We start from the raw sequence: 13,540 nt of genomic DNA, 5'->3' as shown, positions 1-13,540 counted from the left end.
CCAGACAACTCAGAACAGGTTAATAACCTAGGACAAATCAGAGGGCAGAGGAGAAAAATGCAGTAAAAGGAGCGCTTCGCCCTTCAAGAATTAGACAATATGAGAAGGTTCACCATTGTAATGCATTGTGGAGGGAAGGAAGGCTGGTTTCAAACTTTTTTAAACATTGTAATAATGAATCAAGTGTTTTTGTATATGAACGTAATGATCATTTGAGATATGAACTCTATCATTCCCAGATGTGGAAAAAAACGAGGATAAGCAATGGGGAAAAGTGGAATGTCCTGTTTATTCCGCAAGTGCAGACCTGGTTACACTCGCTCACTTCCAGTTTATACAACAGGTGCAGAGATAAATGACTCTAAACCAGAGTGAAGGTTTTCCCTTTGTTAAGGCTTCACAGGTTCTATTGCATGCATGGATGGGAGGGGGGGGGGGGGGGGGGTGTTAGGGTGAGGACTAAAACCTTAATAGGTTACATATAATGTAAGCTGCCACTCCAGATGTGACCGCTAAGATTTTGGTGGCTAGAGCAACAAAGAAGACTCAATCATTAATAATTTGGGCACCGAATTTACACGCAGGACATGAAGCCACTGTGCATATCGTAGGTAAGACCCATGAACATGAGTCCATACATAGACAAAATGAAATCAATTGGAAGTGAAATAATCCTCACATATGTATACAACCTACGCATGGAAATGGAAGTGCACTCTGCCCCTGCAGGAACACACCCTGCCTACCTCATTCCTAATAATATTAGGCTCAGGTTGGCAAGAGCCAAGGATTGGGGAACCCAGAGTGTGCATTGGGGTAACTACTGGAGTCTAAGCAGCTGCAGCCAGGATGTGAATAGCAGGTCACAGAACTGGAAAAAAAAGGGTGGGATTGACCCTATATCAACAGTGCTCTAATGAAGAGGGTTAACCTATTGTTCAGCTGCTCATCAACCTGCTCTGTCCCCAAGCCTACACTGCTGCCTGCAGCTCTGCTCCACCCCACGTAAACCTGCTACAGCTCTGTGTCACCCCTGGCCCCCACCCACCCACAGACAGCCTGTAGCTCTGTGCCTATTCAAACACAGTTCTGTCCTTGGCCAAAGGCAACAGTGAGTTTAGAAGGTGTCCTAATTAATTGAGAGATAAGTTGACCAACTGTCTGGGTTACTGGGTCATAGTCAGAGGCAAATACCCTTCAGTGGACCACCTTTTAATGGTTGCGTAAACTAGTGGTTAAGAACAACAGATTGCATTTATATAGTGCCTTTCACATCAAAAGATGTTCCAAGGTGCTGGATATCGGACATGTCAAAAGAAGCGTCCACCACAATGAGAAAAAGTACACAGTGACCACAAGAGGTGAAGTAGAATGTCAAACCATCTGGCTTTGCCATTGGTCAGTGACTGACCCGAGGGTTGTGGCTAGCAAACAAGAGATGCACCTCACCTTTCAGCTGCGAGTTGTGCACAGCAAACATGTTGATAGCCATGAGCTGCAGCATGCGGGTGTTTCCTATGGGGGAAGGGCTGTACTGAAGAAGTGCTCGGAACTCCTTGAGGACATTTCCAGCCACTGGTGGGAAGCTCTCCATCCTGTCAGGGAAAGAGAAAATCAGAGTTTCAGTCACGGTTTCAACCGATGGATCATCAGGTTAATGAATCTTATGCCTGCCTCATCACTTTCTCAATGTTGTTGCTTTTTTTTTGAACAGGCCCTGCCTGTTGGAGTAAGGAAGTCACACCTAATTGTATGAGACGTCTTGTACAAGTTCATTGTGAAGGTAGCTTCCTGTGTGCACAGAAATTAAGCTTTAGAATTCAGCAATAAATTCGAGATAAGCCCGCAATAAATTCTGAAATTTGGCCAACCTCTGCCTCTCTTCCCCCACCCCTCACCCCACTTGCTCGCATCAGTAAGAACACATTGCAGTTAGGAGTCGGTGTGGCTCAGTTTGCAGCACTCTCACCTCTGGGTCAAACGATCGTGCACCCAAACCCCACATCAGCACTTGAGTGTATAGTCCAGGCTGACACTCGCTCCAATGCTGTACTGGGAGAGAGAGCACTGGACTGTTGGGAGATATCGCCCTTCAAATGAGGCCTTAAACCAAGTTCACACCTGCCTGATTGTGAGAGATGGATCCCATGACAAATAGAAAAAAAGAATATTTTTTTTCCTGAGGCCCTGGCCAACAATCCTCCAGATTAATTGGTCATTCACCTCATGACTGTTTGTGGGACCTTGCTGTGTACAAAATAGCTGGCACACTTGCCTACAAAAAGACACTTGACCGTAATCACTATAAAACACTGAGGCACTGGGATGGGATAAGGACTATAAAAACATTTGTTTTCTTCTTTACTGATACTACGCTCCCAGTATCGGTACTGATAGAGTGAGACTCGCTGGTCACAGGAGCAGAGGAGCGTGTCTGTCCTGTGCAAAACAATCGGTGGCTCCACTTCCACCCAGGAATTCTGGACAAGATGGAAAGTTAGTTAAGGTTCAAAGAATCGGGTCCATCTTGGCAGGAATGCTGCCCACTGGGCAAGTTCTACTGTCACCACTCCCTTGCATTCGTATACATTTGTTTCACAAAAGCCCGTTTCCCGCCAAGATAGGAAACACTTTCAGTAAACACTGTTTCTTGTGCCTGCAGAGCGGCTGATGCTACACAGGATCTCTGGGTCCTTGGTGGAAGCAGCAGTCTTGGTGTTGTTAAATCTGGCCACATCCTGGCCTCTCGTGGCCACTTTTCCCAGGAAAACAGGTTTTCTTTCTTTGTCTGACAAACGACTTCAATGCTGTGAACAGGGTCTGGTGTCACATCACTTGACGGGAAAGGAAGCGAGCGCCCAGGAGCGTCACAATGCCACACCTCGAGGCAGGCAGAGGTACGGAAAGACTCTTTGATGTTCCATTCGTTCGTAATGGAAATATTGGCTGAGGAGCCAGGTTTTTTATTTTGATCTGTATATATATTGCATATATATACACACACGGTATATATGTATAAAACAAATTAAAATAAATTCCATCCTTCATCATCACAGAGCAACTGCCTCGCCAACAAACTTCAAACCATGGCAAGACCCGCAGCTCAACAGTAACAAGCACTTCAAAGGTAAGTGTTTATCTGGTTTAGGCTCACCTGTGTTTGTGCCTGCACTTAACCTGGACTGATGCCAGCCAAGCATTAGCGCTCTGTAGCCGGATGTGAATTCCAGCTCACACATTGCTGCCAAGCTGTCAAGTGCAGTTGAGTTCACATGAACGCACACCGGATCAAAATGCAGTTCTGGTCCAAGCAGTGGAGCTCTTATCCACAATTTCTGTTCACTTTCATTACTGAGAAATACTGATGCAAGCACTCGCTTCCCAACCGAAATCTCTGTGGAGTTATACGACACTGCCACAGCAGGTCTAGGCAGACTATAAACTTAAAAAACCATTTCAGTAGCGCAGTAAACCATTTTATTCCTAGCCAGGGCTTTTAATTTAAGCACCAAATTCCAATGTGTAAACCAACCAACTTCCCTGTGAAACGTCTGCAGCTGTACTTTGCTCAGGAGTGCAATGCCTTATTCTCCCCTCTCCCTATTCTCTCCCCCTTAACCATCAGAACTCCAATACCTCATCCAAGTCGCCATTTGGCACATGCGAAACCCACAGCCAGTTGCCAACAGTCTACTTGACCTTGGAAGGCATCACAACTGAGCAGAATCCTGCCTTTGCATTTTATCCACACAAAATGACTCACAACCTTACTCTCTACTGATTAGGAGCAGGAATCTTGGCCAATTTACCCTCATTAGTCTGGGAGACACTGACATTAACTGCAGTGTCTCGATCATTGCTCGGGCTCAATTGAGCTGACGCAGCAGACAAGGAAACATAACCGAGGACCCTTTGTGGCCTCAGTGGCTCTGTACCTGGGCTAGAAACAGTTTTAAAATCGGGCAGGAATTCCACTCCTGATCACTCTCGGGTGACACCAGCTGCAGACTGTGAATGTGTGCACTGCAGATAATGAATGATATCAGTGGAGGACAGGTTCAATTATAAAGCCCCCTGCCCCCATACACACACACACAATGTGACTGTCATTGTCAAGGCTCACATCTAAAGAATGACAACTTGGATGACGTACTGGGGAGTTTATGACACCTGTGGAACTGTACAACAGCACAAGTTACTGGATACAGAAGAAGGAAAAAAAAATAGAGGCATAAAAATTAACTAGAGAGGGAGTCTATTCCACCTAGCATTGCTATGAACCATACTCCATTCTTCTGTACAACCTCGATACTTATACCATATTTAAGAGATCTCCCGAAACTGCTAACCACAACCTCATTTTCATCAGTGTTCCAGGGTGTATCCCATCTGGTCCAGGTGCCTTGTAGATATTTAATGCGTTAGGTTTCTTCATAACACAAGATAACTGACCCCTACATGTGTTAAAGATTTCTGGATCTGGAACTTGTCCAAAGTCTTCACTTGTGAAGACTGATGTGCTGCCATTTCCTGATTTCCCCCATGACATTTCCATAAAGCTTAGCCCTCAAAGAATCTATCCGGACCTGAACATTCTGCCTACTCCAGACAGAGCTAAGTCAAGTATTTTGATACAGTTTGCTGCCTTCGACAATCTGCCTTTCTAATTTCCTCTTACCCCTCAATCCTCTGGGGCAGGGGGAAGGAAGGAAGAAGGGGAACGTTTTACACACCATGTCCAGGCCATGAGCCAAGACTCCTCTTTACACAGTGTGCCCAGACCCCAGTGAGGACTGCTCTCCTCACGTGCCCAACCTGGTGAGCAGTGCTCTCTCCACAGTGTGTCCAAAGCCCAGGAGTGAAGACCTTCCTATTCGACCGTGCCTACAGTCATCTCCCTCCCTCCCCCTGGCTTGGCATCGTGCTCTGCCACTGTCAAGCGCTGTGGGACGCTGCCCTGCGTGAGGGGTGCTATATAAATGCAAGTTGTTGTTGTGGTGGCGTGCTCTCCATAGTGTGCCCAATAACAAATTACATGTGTATAGCTCCTTTCACGTCGGGAGGACATCCCAAAGCTCATTGGACATCCCATTTACCTACTGTTAAAAAAAAGTGGGAGTCGTGTGGTGAATTTGACCTAATGACATCGGCTGACGAGGCTATAGAAGCTGCTTCAGAGGCTGAGATGCCTCCCATACATACAGACTAAAATGAATGATTGGCGGTCTGGGCACACTCACCCTGAACCTAAAGTTTGTTTTCTCTCCAATATGTACCTTTTCATACGACTTACTGTATTGTGCCCGTGGCTGTATTCTGGTAAACAGAATTAACTGGTCTACACACAGCCAACATTTTATAGGCTGCATCTTTAACCCCGTCAATTCCAAATGGCCTCTGCCAACTCCAAAATCTGCCCATTTTTAAAAACCAGGCCAAGAAAAAAAAAGCACACCACCGAGAGTGTCTTTCTGTAATGCCCCCATCTTGTATACAACAGGACACATTGGATATTAAAATGTGCCATTGACTGAATCAGAGAAAAAACATTTACTAAATCGCAGAGCACTGATTTCAAAACCACAAGTAAAAATTGCATAACTCTGCAATCTGGTTACATTTTACAGGGACTGGCATTTAATTCCCTAGGATATTGCTTGCTAGGTCGTCCAAAAGTGTTGCTTTGGCCAAGAAGATTCATGCATCAGAAATTGGTAAGCAGACTATGCCAGGACTGCCTCTCTGGCACTCTCTCCCCACCCCCCACACACCCACCACCTCATTTCCCACTTGCTCAAATATGTAGTCAGCCTCCGGGATGTGCTGTAAGCACTTTCACAGTTTGAGCAAATTTTGGCATCCAGAGTTGCTTGCATTCGCCTCAGCGGGCTTTGAAGGGTTAATGATCTGCAGCCTCTCAGCCTCTTTGCTGGTTGACTGAGGTCACCTTTCTGATGTTCCAAGAAATAGAAAGATTACACCATTCGGTTATATTCAACCACCATATGCTGAACAATGTGCTAATAGGTAACCACCACTGGAAATTCTGAGGGGGGGTTGGGGGGGGTGGAGGGTGATGGGGAGGTTTGGCCGAGTGGACATAGGCACAGTAGTATTGAGTGATAAGTTGTATCCCCCCACTCTCTACTGAGATAACTAATCTCAACCAGAGCACCACTTGAGGTACTACAATTAGCTTCAATATCAAGAACGCTATGGACATGAATAATGGTAACTTGGATGACAGGCTTCTGTGGTAAAATGCCCTGCTAAAACAGGCAAGAAGAAATTAAATACCTTCAGGCCCATAGGAAATTAGAAGAAAAATACCCGGTAGAAGAAAATGAAAAACTCATGAGAAGTGGGGGGGTGGGGGATTTAGATGGTGGATTTTCTCATTTAGCCACCATTAACCTCAGTAAGATTGAGCCACTTGGATTTGAATAGAAATCCCACTCCTAACTTAATTCTCTTCGCATTTGAAGCCAATTATCATGCACCAAATACCCAGTCGTTGAGAGCATTAATCTTGTCAGAATTTACTTTGTTTTGTCGGTGAGTAGAATGTGGCTCCTCTATCTCACAGGGTGTCATCATCCCACTGTGTTCTTGTAACTGTTTAAATGGCACATGTTCTTTCCCCACTGAAGCATCGCAGGTTAGAAATACTAAGTGTGAGACTGAACTAAAACCGCAATCAATCTTAAAGCCCTCTATACACATGCACTCCATCTCCCTCCACGTACTCAACTCCAATCCCCCTCACACTTTCCCCTAAATACATCACCCCCCCATACATACTAACTGTCATTAAACATTCTTCACCCCCCAAAAAAATCGCCAGAAGTCCTCTCAACTCTAATCTTGCACCTCCTTTCATACTTTACTTTTTCTCTCAATACATACATACACACAGACACACACAAACAACCAGACTGTGCTGCACACATCTGGTGCTCAATACATTTGTTGGCTCCTCATCCCCTGAGCTGCAGCAGACGCATTACTGACCCTTCTAACCCAGCCAAGTACAATCCATCTCAACAGTGAAACAAATACTTTCATGGAACCTCCATGGATCTGCGGCACCTGCAGTCCCAGGTGAAGTCATTGAGTCATGTTCACAGCCAAACACTACCCCTAAAACCTTGAGTGCAAATCACATACTCTTTCAACCTCTTAAAAGCTGAGCTGGTGCGTTTGCTCAGGCACCAGATTCAGCACACTAGAAGCAGGGAAATAACGCTGCCATTTCTGAACTGCTGGGGAATATTCTGTACTTTCCTGCTGGTCTCTAATTGACTGGGAATTTTTAGGAGCGGAATTGATTTTCTCCTGGTGTTCCACAATGGCTCAAAAGTTACAAACGTCTGTCAGTGAACACGGGGTTAAACCAAAAGCCTTCAGCACTCCGAGTGCTAAGATGCCATGTGCATTACCTCTGTGTGAGTACTTTTGGTCCTTGAATCAGCACATGATCTTTGCTTATCATAACATTATCACTGAGCTTGCTCCAGATTAGACTCCAAGACAGTGGGAGGCTTTGTCTTTATCTCCTAAACTACTCATAATGTGAAGGCCAGAGAGCTGCCAGTGGTAATCACCGACAACAGCACTGGGCTGCTGATCATGAGGCGATTAACCATGCCTTTCCTAACATGTGCTGCAGCAACCTTAGAATTGCAGAAAATCTTCTGAATTGAACCACAATTTATAATGGCTGAGGGTTTTAGTGTCAGGGGTGTTTGACGAAAACACATTTAGTGAAATAAACATCTCTCTTGTTCCTTTTATTTGATTATTTCCTTCCCAGCATTTCTTTGGTTTTTCGCTTTAAACTCAGGGTTCCTCACTTCCTCTCTCTGATTTTTCTCCTGGTTTTTCGCACTCTCAAGTTCTTGGTTTTAATCGTTTCGTTTTATTGTGTTTCATTTGCTCCCTTTATTGTTTCCAGCTTTTTCTTCCCCTCCTCTCATTATTTACACCTCACCTCTCCTTGACAGGATTGGGGATAATAGGCAGTCACTGATATAGAGCTGCTCAAGCACTGTAGGTACAAGGCCTCTGGGGACTCTTTACTGTAGCCTTTAGGTTGCGTTTGAAGCCTATCTCTATCCTGTTGGGTAAAAAAGAAACATTGCATTTTTATAGCACCATATCAAGCTGAAACGTCTCAAAGCACTTCATGGGTGATTACTGTAATGGGCAGTGACTTTTTTGTAGGCAAAAAAACTCGGACCTTTGCTGCAAACGTGGCAGCCGTTTGCACCACCAAACAGCCATTCAATGAATAATGAATTAATCTAGAGGGATTGTTGGCCAGAGCACCATAAAAAAAAACTCCCTTCTTTTTGAACAGTGTCATAGGATCTTTAACATCCACCCGAACAGGCAGACTGGATCTTGGCTTCATGCCTATTCCAATAGATGGCACCTCTGACAATGCAGTGCTCCACCAGAACTGCTCTGAGTGTCAGTCTAAATGACAAGTCCATAAAAAAAGTCCCACAGTCAGAATGTCCCTGACATTGTTTCCTGCCACGCGTAGGAAGCCCCATTGATGCCAATTTATGTAAAAATGCCGTCAGTGGCATTTCACTTGCACAAGTGATGTCACCAACAACAAACAGATCCAGATAACCACATTATAACAGGGTCAACCTATCAATCTACATGTCCACCTGTACCCGCAAACTCTCAGCTCCACTGTTCTCAAGCTTCACAACTGCACTTTCCTGACCCAAAGCTGAAGCTTCACTCCAAGTGCCCTGCCTGACCCAGCTCTTTCCACGAATGTTCCGAGACTGGGAATGATCCGGGACTGGGAATGCTCTGAATGCAACAATTAAGATCCAAACCAACCATCCGCTGCTGTGAGGGGAAGCAGGTTGGCACAAGAATGTGCAGCACTATGAATCTGTGGATTTTTAATGCTGGGTGTTGTGTAAAGCAGACTTTGAGAACTTGACAGAACTTTGCAATATCTCACCCCTTACGATACTTTTTCGCAGACTTGAAGGTTCAGACTTTTTGACTTTGTCTTCATTGGTTTGGATTTCAGAGCCAGACATGCTGACCATCCCTGCATCCCAGAGCTGCAAGTCAGGGTCTCAGAAATGTGCAGAGCAAGGGATGGCAGAGTAATAAACAGACGCAACAGGCTTGGTTCCCTGCTACCGCTGCCATTGAAGTTATTGAGTGTACGAGGCAAGCTGCCAATGATCAGTAGAGATGCTCTGAATCAGTCAGGCCAATTAGCCAGAAGAGTAGATTACTGACTGTGAACGTGGTACAGATTTCCACTATTACACAGCCACTTCAATGAGAAGCTTCAATGTAATTCTCTCCCCTACCCCGGACAGTTTTGTGAAATTCACTCCCTGTTTATTGACCAGGTTTTGGGAGAGTTTTGAATCTTGTCTTCATGTTGGAGGGTGGGGCGGAAATATAGAGAAAGAGGGAGAAGCGTTCCATTGTTAAACTGAGGAGGGTTGATAGCTTTTAAAAAACACGGCCCACAACTCTGAAGATCACCTCTGGGGTGAGCAGCAGTTCTTCCCAAGGCAGGGCTCGCCCTTCATGTTACAGCTCTGACCCTACAATCAAAGCTGCCTTTAGCAATAGCGCAGGAATTAATCAAATTTGCCATTGAGTAAAGAAACAGTGCTAAGTACTTAAAGCAATGATGCTGGTTCAGAATGCTCACAGCGTACACGTCAGTAGAGACCCAGAAATGCCCATATCCACTGTGCTCGGATTGCAGATCTGCTCGCTGAGTGGAGTCGAGTGTATTAACAGCATGGATATAATGTAAACAAAGTGGCTCCTTTTCATGTTGGTCCAACTGAGCAGATGGGCGACAACAGCAGGATATTATTGTACTCTGATATGTTGTATTTAGATATGATCAGGAAGTGAACTGGGCCTATGTCACCAGCAGGGATACTGAGGGGGAAATTAAACTTAAAACAAACACTGCATTAATTTAAGCGTCTTGCTTTTTGCTCCCATTCTTGGGTTTTTCTCGACACTGTTCGAATGGCTGACGTTTTAAAAACCTGTGTTCACTGCTGGGTGCTTCATGAGAATAAGTTGTCTTTTCAGACTAACCCGACTAACTGGCTAAGCAGACATTTTCAAAATGTTCATAGGACAATACATTAACTGCTTTGTTAGTGCTTATGTGCACCCTAGCACGGCAGCATCCAGGTGCTCAAAATTCCACCTATTTTTACTCTTAAGACAATCTCAATTTCAGATTATGCGGAATTATTTAATTCAGTTGTAATTTGGGAGCTGGTTTTCTGTATGTTTTTCAAAAGGCTTGGGTAGCCAAACTCCCAACTCATAGGTATATAAGCCTGGTTCAGTTGGTAATACTCTCCCCTCTAACAGAGACTGCTGGGTACAGGTGAGATACAGCAGACAACTATGTGATACAGAGATTGCTGGAGACAAGTGAAATAGAGAATTCAGATGGATGTAGAGCAGACTCTAACTCCATCAGTATGATCGCATCATGAATAGCTGAACATAAAATGCCTTCCCCAGGAGCCCTCTAATCAATGGTACTAAAGTACAAACCACAGAAGCAAAAGGCGACCAAGACAAGTTAGTAAAGGTAGAGATGTGTCCCCTTGGAGCGATCCAATAACAGTGGGGCAAATCAGGTGAATGCTTCTCCTCTTACTGTGTGTGTGTGCACAGCCCACATGGTAGGTGCTAGAAGCATCATTAGCAAGGCTGCAAGAACTGAAGTGATCAGAGAGGAACCAATTAACACACTGTAATGATAACAGAGAGGGAGAGAGGCGGGGGGGTGCAGGGGGGAAGACTTCAAGCCGGGTGGCTCGTCCACTTCAATCTTGAGAGGCAGCACTGCAGGGCTGTTATTTGGCCAGTATAAAAAGCCGGGTCTCATTTGCCAACAGGCAGCTTCCAGTTCAGTGCAAGAACAACAGTGGTTGTCTGTGACACCCATCAGATAACAGGCACCTTCTGGTAAATATAAATGTTGATGTCTCTCTCTGTAGGCAAGCACTGAGCCTCTGCACAATGCTCCCCAGAGTGTATGCCTGAGCCCAGAGAATCGGCTGGTGAAGAAAATACTACCTATGACTCTTACCACTCAGCAAACTAACATGCAACGCTCTCACTTTGCAGCATCCTGTGGCCTATGCATTAGTCTCTAAGTTTTCACAACCTGGGGATGGAATACAGGAGACATAGCTCAAGGTATGTCTTGTTTTGTTGGAGACCAACTTGTGTCCATTCACTGTAGTTAACACCATCACCTGGCTTGGGGATTTTTTCACCCACAAAATACGGTCAATTCACTTTACAGTATATTCTGTGAAGCGCTTTGAGACGTCTTGAAGACTTGATAAGACACTGTATCAAATGCAAGGATTATTATTATTTAAAGGTTCCCATTCCATCCTCCAACGTGTCCTGATGAACGGAGGTTTGGTGCCTGTCACAAGATTCAAAGTTTTAAAAACGCCAGCCTCTCCCTCCTGGAAGCCATGTTCCTGCCAAGCAGTTACAAGCGCAGAGAAACAGCGCAGAAAGGGTTAATGCCCAAGCTCGTTTTAAAACTGCTGGCATCAAACATTTAATTTCAACACTACGAAGGAAATGAAACTCTCTGAGGAACCATATAAGTGTCATCCTTAATATACAAGGGAGAGAGAGAGAGAGAGAAAAAAAAGTATTTTGCACTTACCCTATCTTCGTGAACAGCTTCCCATGGGCATGGAGGAAATTCAGGATAAATCTTTTGTTCAGCTGTTTTTCGGAAGGGGGGGGTGTGGGTGGGTGGGTGGGAGAGGTGGAAGGGAAGGAAAGAGAAAGGGGGAGAGAGAGAGAGGGAGAGAGAGAGAGACACACAATTAATCTACACACAGCATGTTCTTATCAGCAGCAAGCATCTGAGACGGAGGACAGCATGACCACAGCTCGGTGGCAAGAAGCAGATGCTCGGAGCAGGAGACGTGCCCAGTCACACAGGCCCGCGGCTCCTGCCAAGCCTCCCCGACGGTGCAGCACCGTGACTCTGAGCTGCCCTCTGCTGGCACTCGGCCTCACACTACATCTGCTCTGCAATCCCCAAATTGACATGACATACGGGGTCTGATCTCCGAGTCCATTGCCCAAACGGAGGGGAAAGAGGGGGGGGGGGGGAGGTCAGCATTAACAGCAAGACATTTGTTCGCAGTTTGCATCAGATTAATAATCCCTCTGTAGAAACGAGGTCAAGACACGCCACTGAGCGGTAGTGTGCATCTTGTGTGTAAGCCCTCGTCCGTCCAGAGCCTTGGGGTGTCCGTCTGATGTGAAAGGCACTATGTAAATGCAAGTTGGTGTTGTTGCAGCTGCAATCAAGGCAAATATTTGGTGGGTTTGGCCCACCAAATACACAGTCAATCTAATTCACAGTATATCATGAGGAGGGCTTTGAGACAAAGCAAATTATCAGCTCGAGCTGCACATCTTCAAATCACTGGGCAATTCTCTGACAGAATGCCATCGTCACCATCCTTCTCTAGTAGCTCCATAGCCACCACAAACTTTTACTGACTTCCCAATCTCTGGTCTGGTGCTATTTGGAGAGGCCAGGCACAACCTACCCCTCAACCCACTCTCACTCCCTGGCAGTTGCTCAGCAACGTTAGCAGAAACTGCCTGCTCTCAAACAGTGATTCATACTGGGTAACAGGCAAGACTGGTTTGGTACAAATTCACACAGCGTAGCCACTTGCTTTCTCACGTTTATTTTAGATTGTATTTAGCTTTGAGACTCCAGTGAAGTTTAAACAAGCTACTGGCTGCATCAGTAAACAGAACAAAATGCTGCCCCGGTGACCTAGTGGTTAATGGCACCACCCACGATACAATTAGCCCACACAGCCCAAGATGTTGTGAGTTCAAGATCTTCACTGGGGAGCAGTTGGGCACAATCATTAGTTGTATCCTGAGTTAGATTGGGGGTGGAGGAAGAATATCAACCAGGTGTTCCCCTCCTGAATGCAGTGTACACAGCTGCTCAACCATGGGCAGCTTCACACCCCTGCCCTGATACCACCCAACATCCATACCGGCGTTCCCTCCAGCAGGGATCTCTGCGTGCTCATCGGGAGCTTACACTGATTTTCCCCCTCCCAGAACCCAGGGGTGGTATAGTTGTTCACCTGAGGTCCAATGATTCAGGTGAAACCAAGATAAGAATCTCCGATTTTAGGGGAGGAGTGAGGTAATCACACCCAAACCCGCTCTTGTTTGCACCTAAACACTTTCAATTTCCAACAGGGATCAGGTCAACTGATAAACGTTTTCAGGAATGATGGCCTAAGGGCATGAAGGCAAAATGCAATGGCTTCACTGCTGCTTGTTGAGATCAGCTAACTTAGCACAGACTGGCTACTGAACCAAGTGCATCTGTGGTTCAGTGCTAAACTGAGCATCGACTGGCTGTATCAAGTGAGCCCTTAGGTAAGGTCAGCTTAAACAGGTGGATATAATTATAATAATATTCCTTGCA

The 13,540-nt window shown here is 45.5% G+C and overlaps 1 protein-coding gene across 1 annotated transcript in view; it reads right to left on the bottom strand.

Moving 5' to 3' along the window:
- smg6 (SMG6 nonsense mediated mRNA decay factor) overlaps nt 1–13,540 on the bottom strand; it is a 146,669-nt gene that overhangs the window by 99,298 nt on the left and 33,831 nt on the right. The window contains exons 9-10 of the mRNA XM_042338403.1: nt 11,726–11,787; nt 1,450–1,595 (exon numbers count right to left, since the gene is read on the bottom strand). Of these exons, the coding sequence (XP_042194337.1) occupies nt 1,450–1,595; nt 11,726–11,787 (208 nt within the window). The remainder of the gene's footprint in view (nt 1–1,449; nt 1,596–11,725; nt 11,788–13,540) is intronic.

Source organism: Callorhinchus milii, unplaced genomic scaffold (genome assembly GCF_018977255.1).
Source record: "Callorhinchus milii isolate IMCB2004 unplaced genomic scaffold, IMCB_Cmil_1.0 Scaffold10, whole genome shotgun sequence".
Classification (NCBI taxonomy): domain Eukaryota; kingdom Metazoa; phylum Chordata; class Chondrichthyes; order Chimaeriformes; family Callorhinchidae; genus Callorhinchus; species Callorhinchus milii.
The sequence above is the reverse complement of the archived record's forward strand: the minus strand, read 5'-3'. Positions and strand labels throughout refer to the sequence as shown.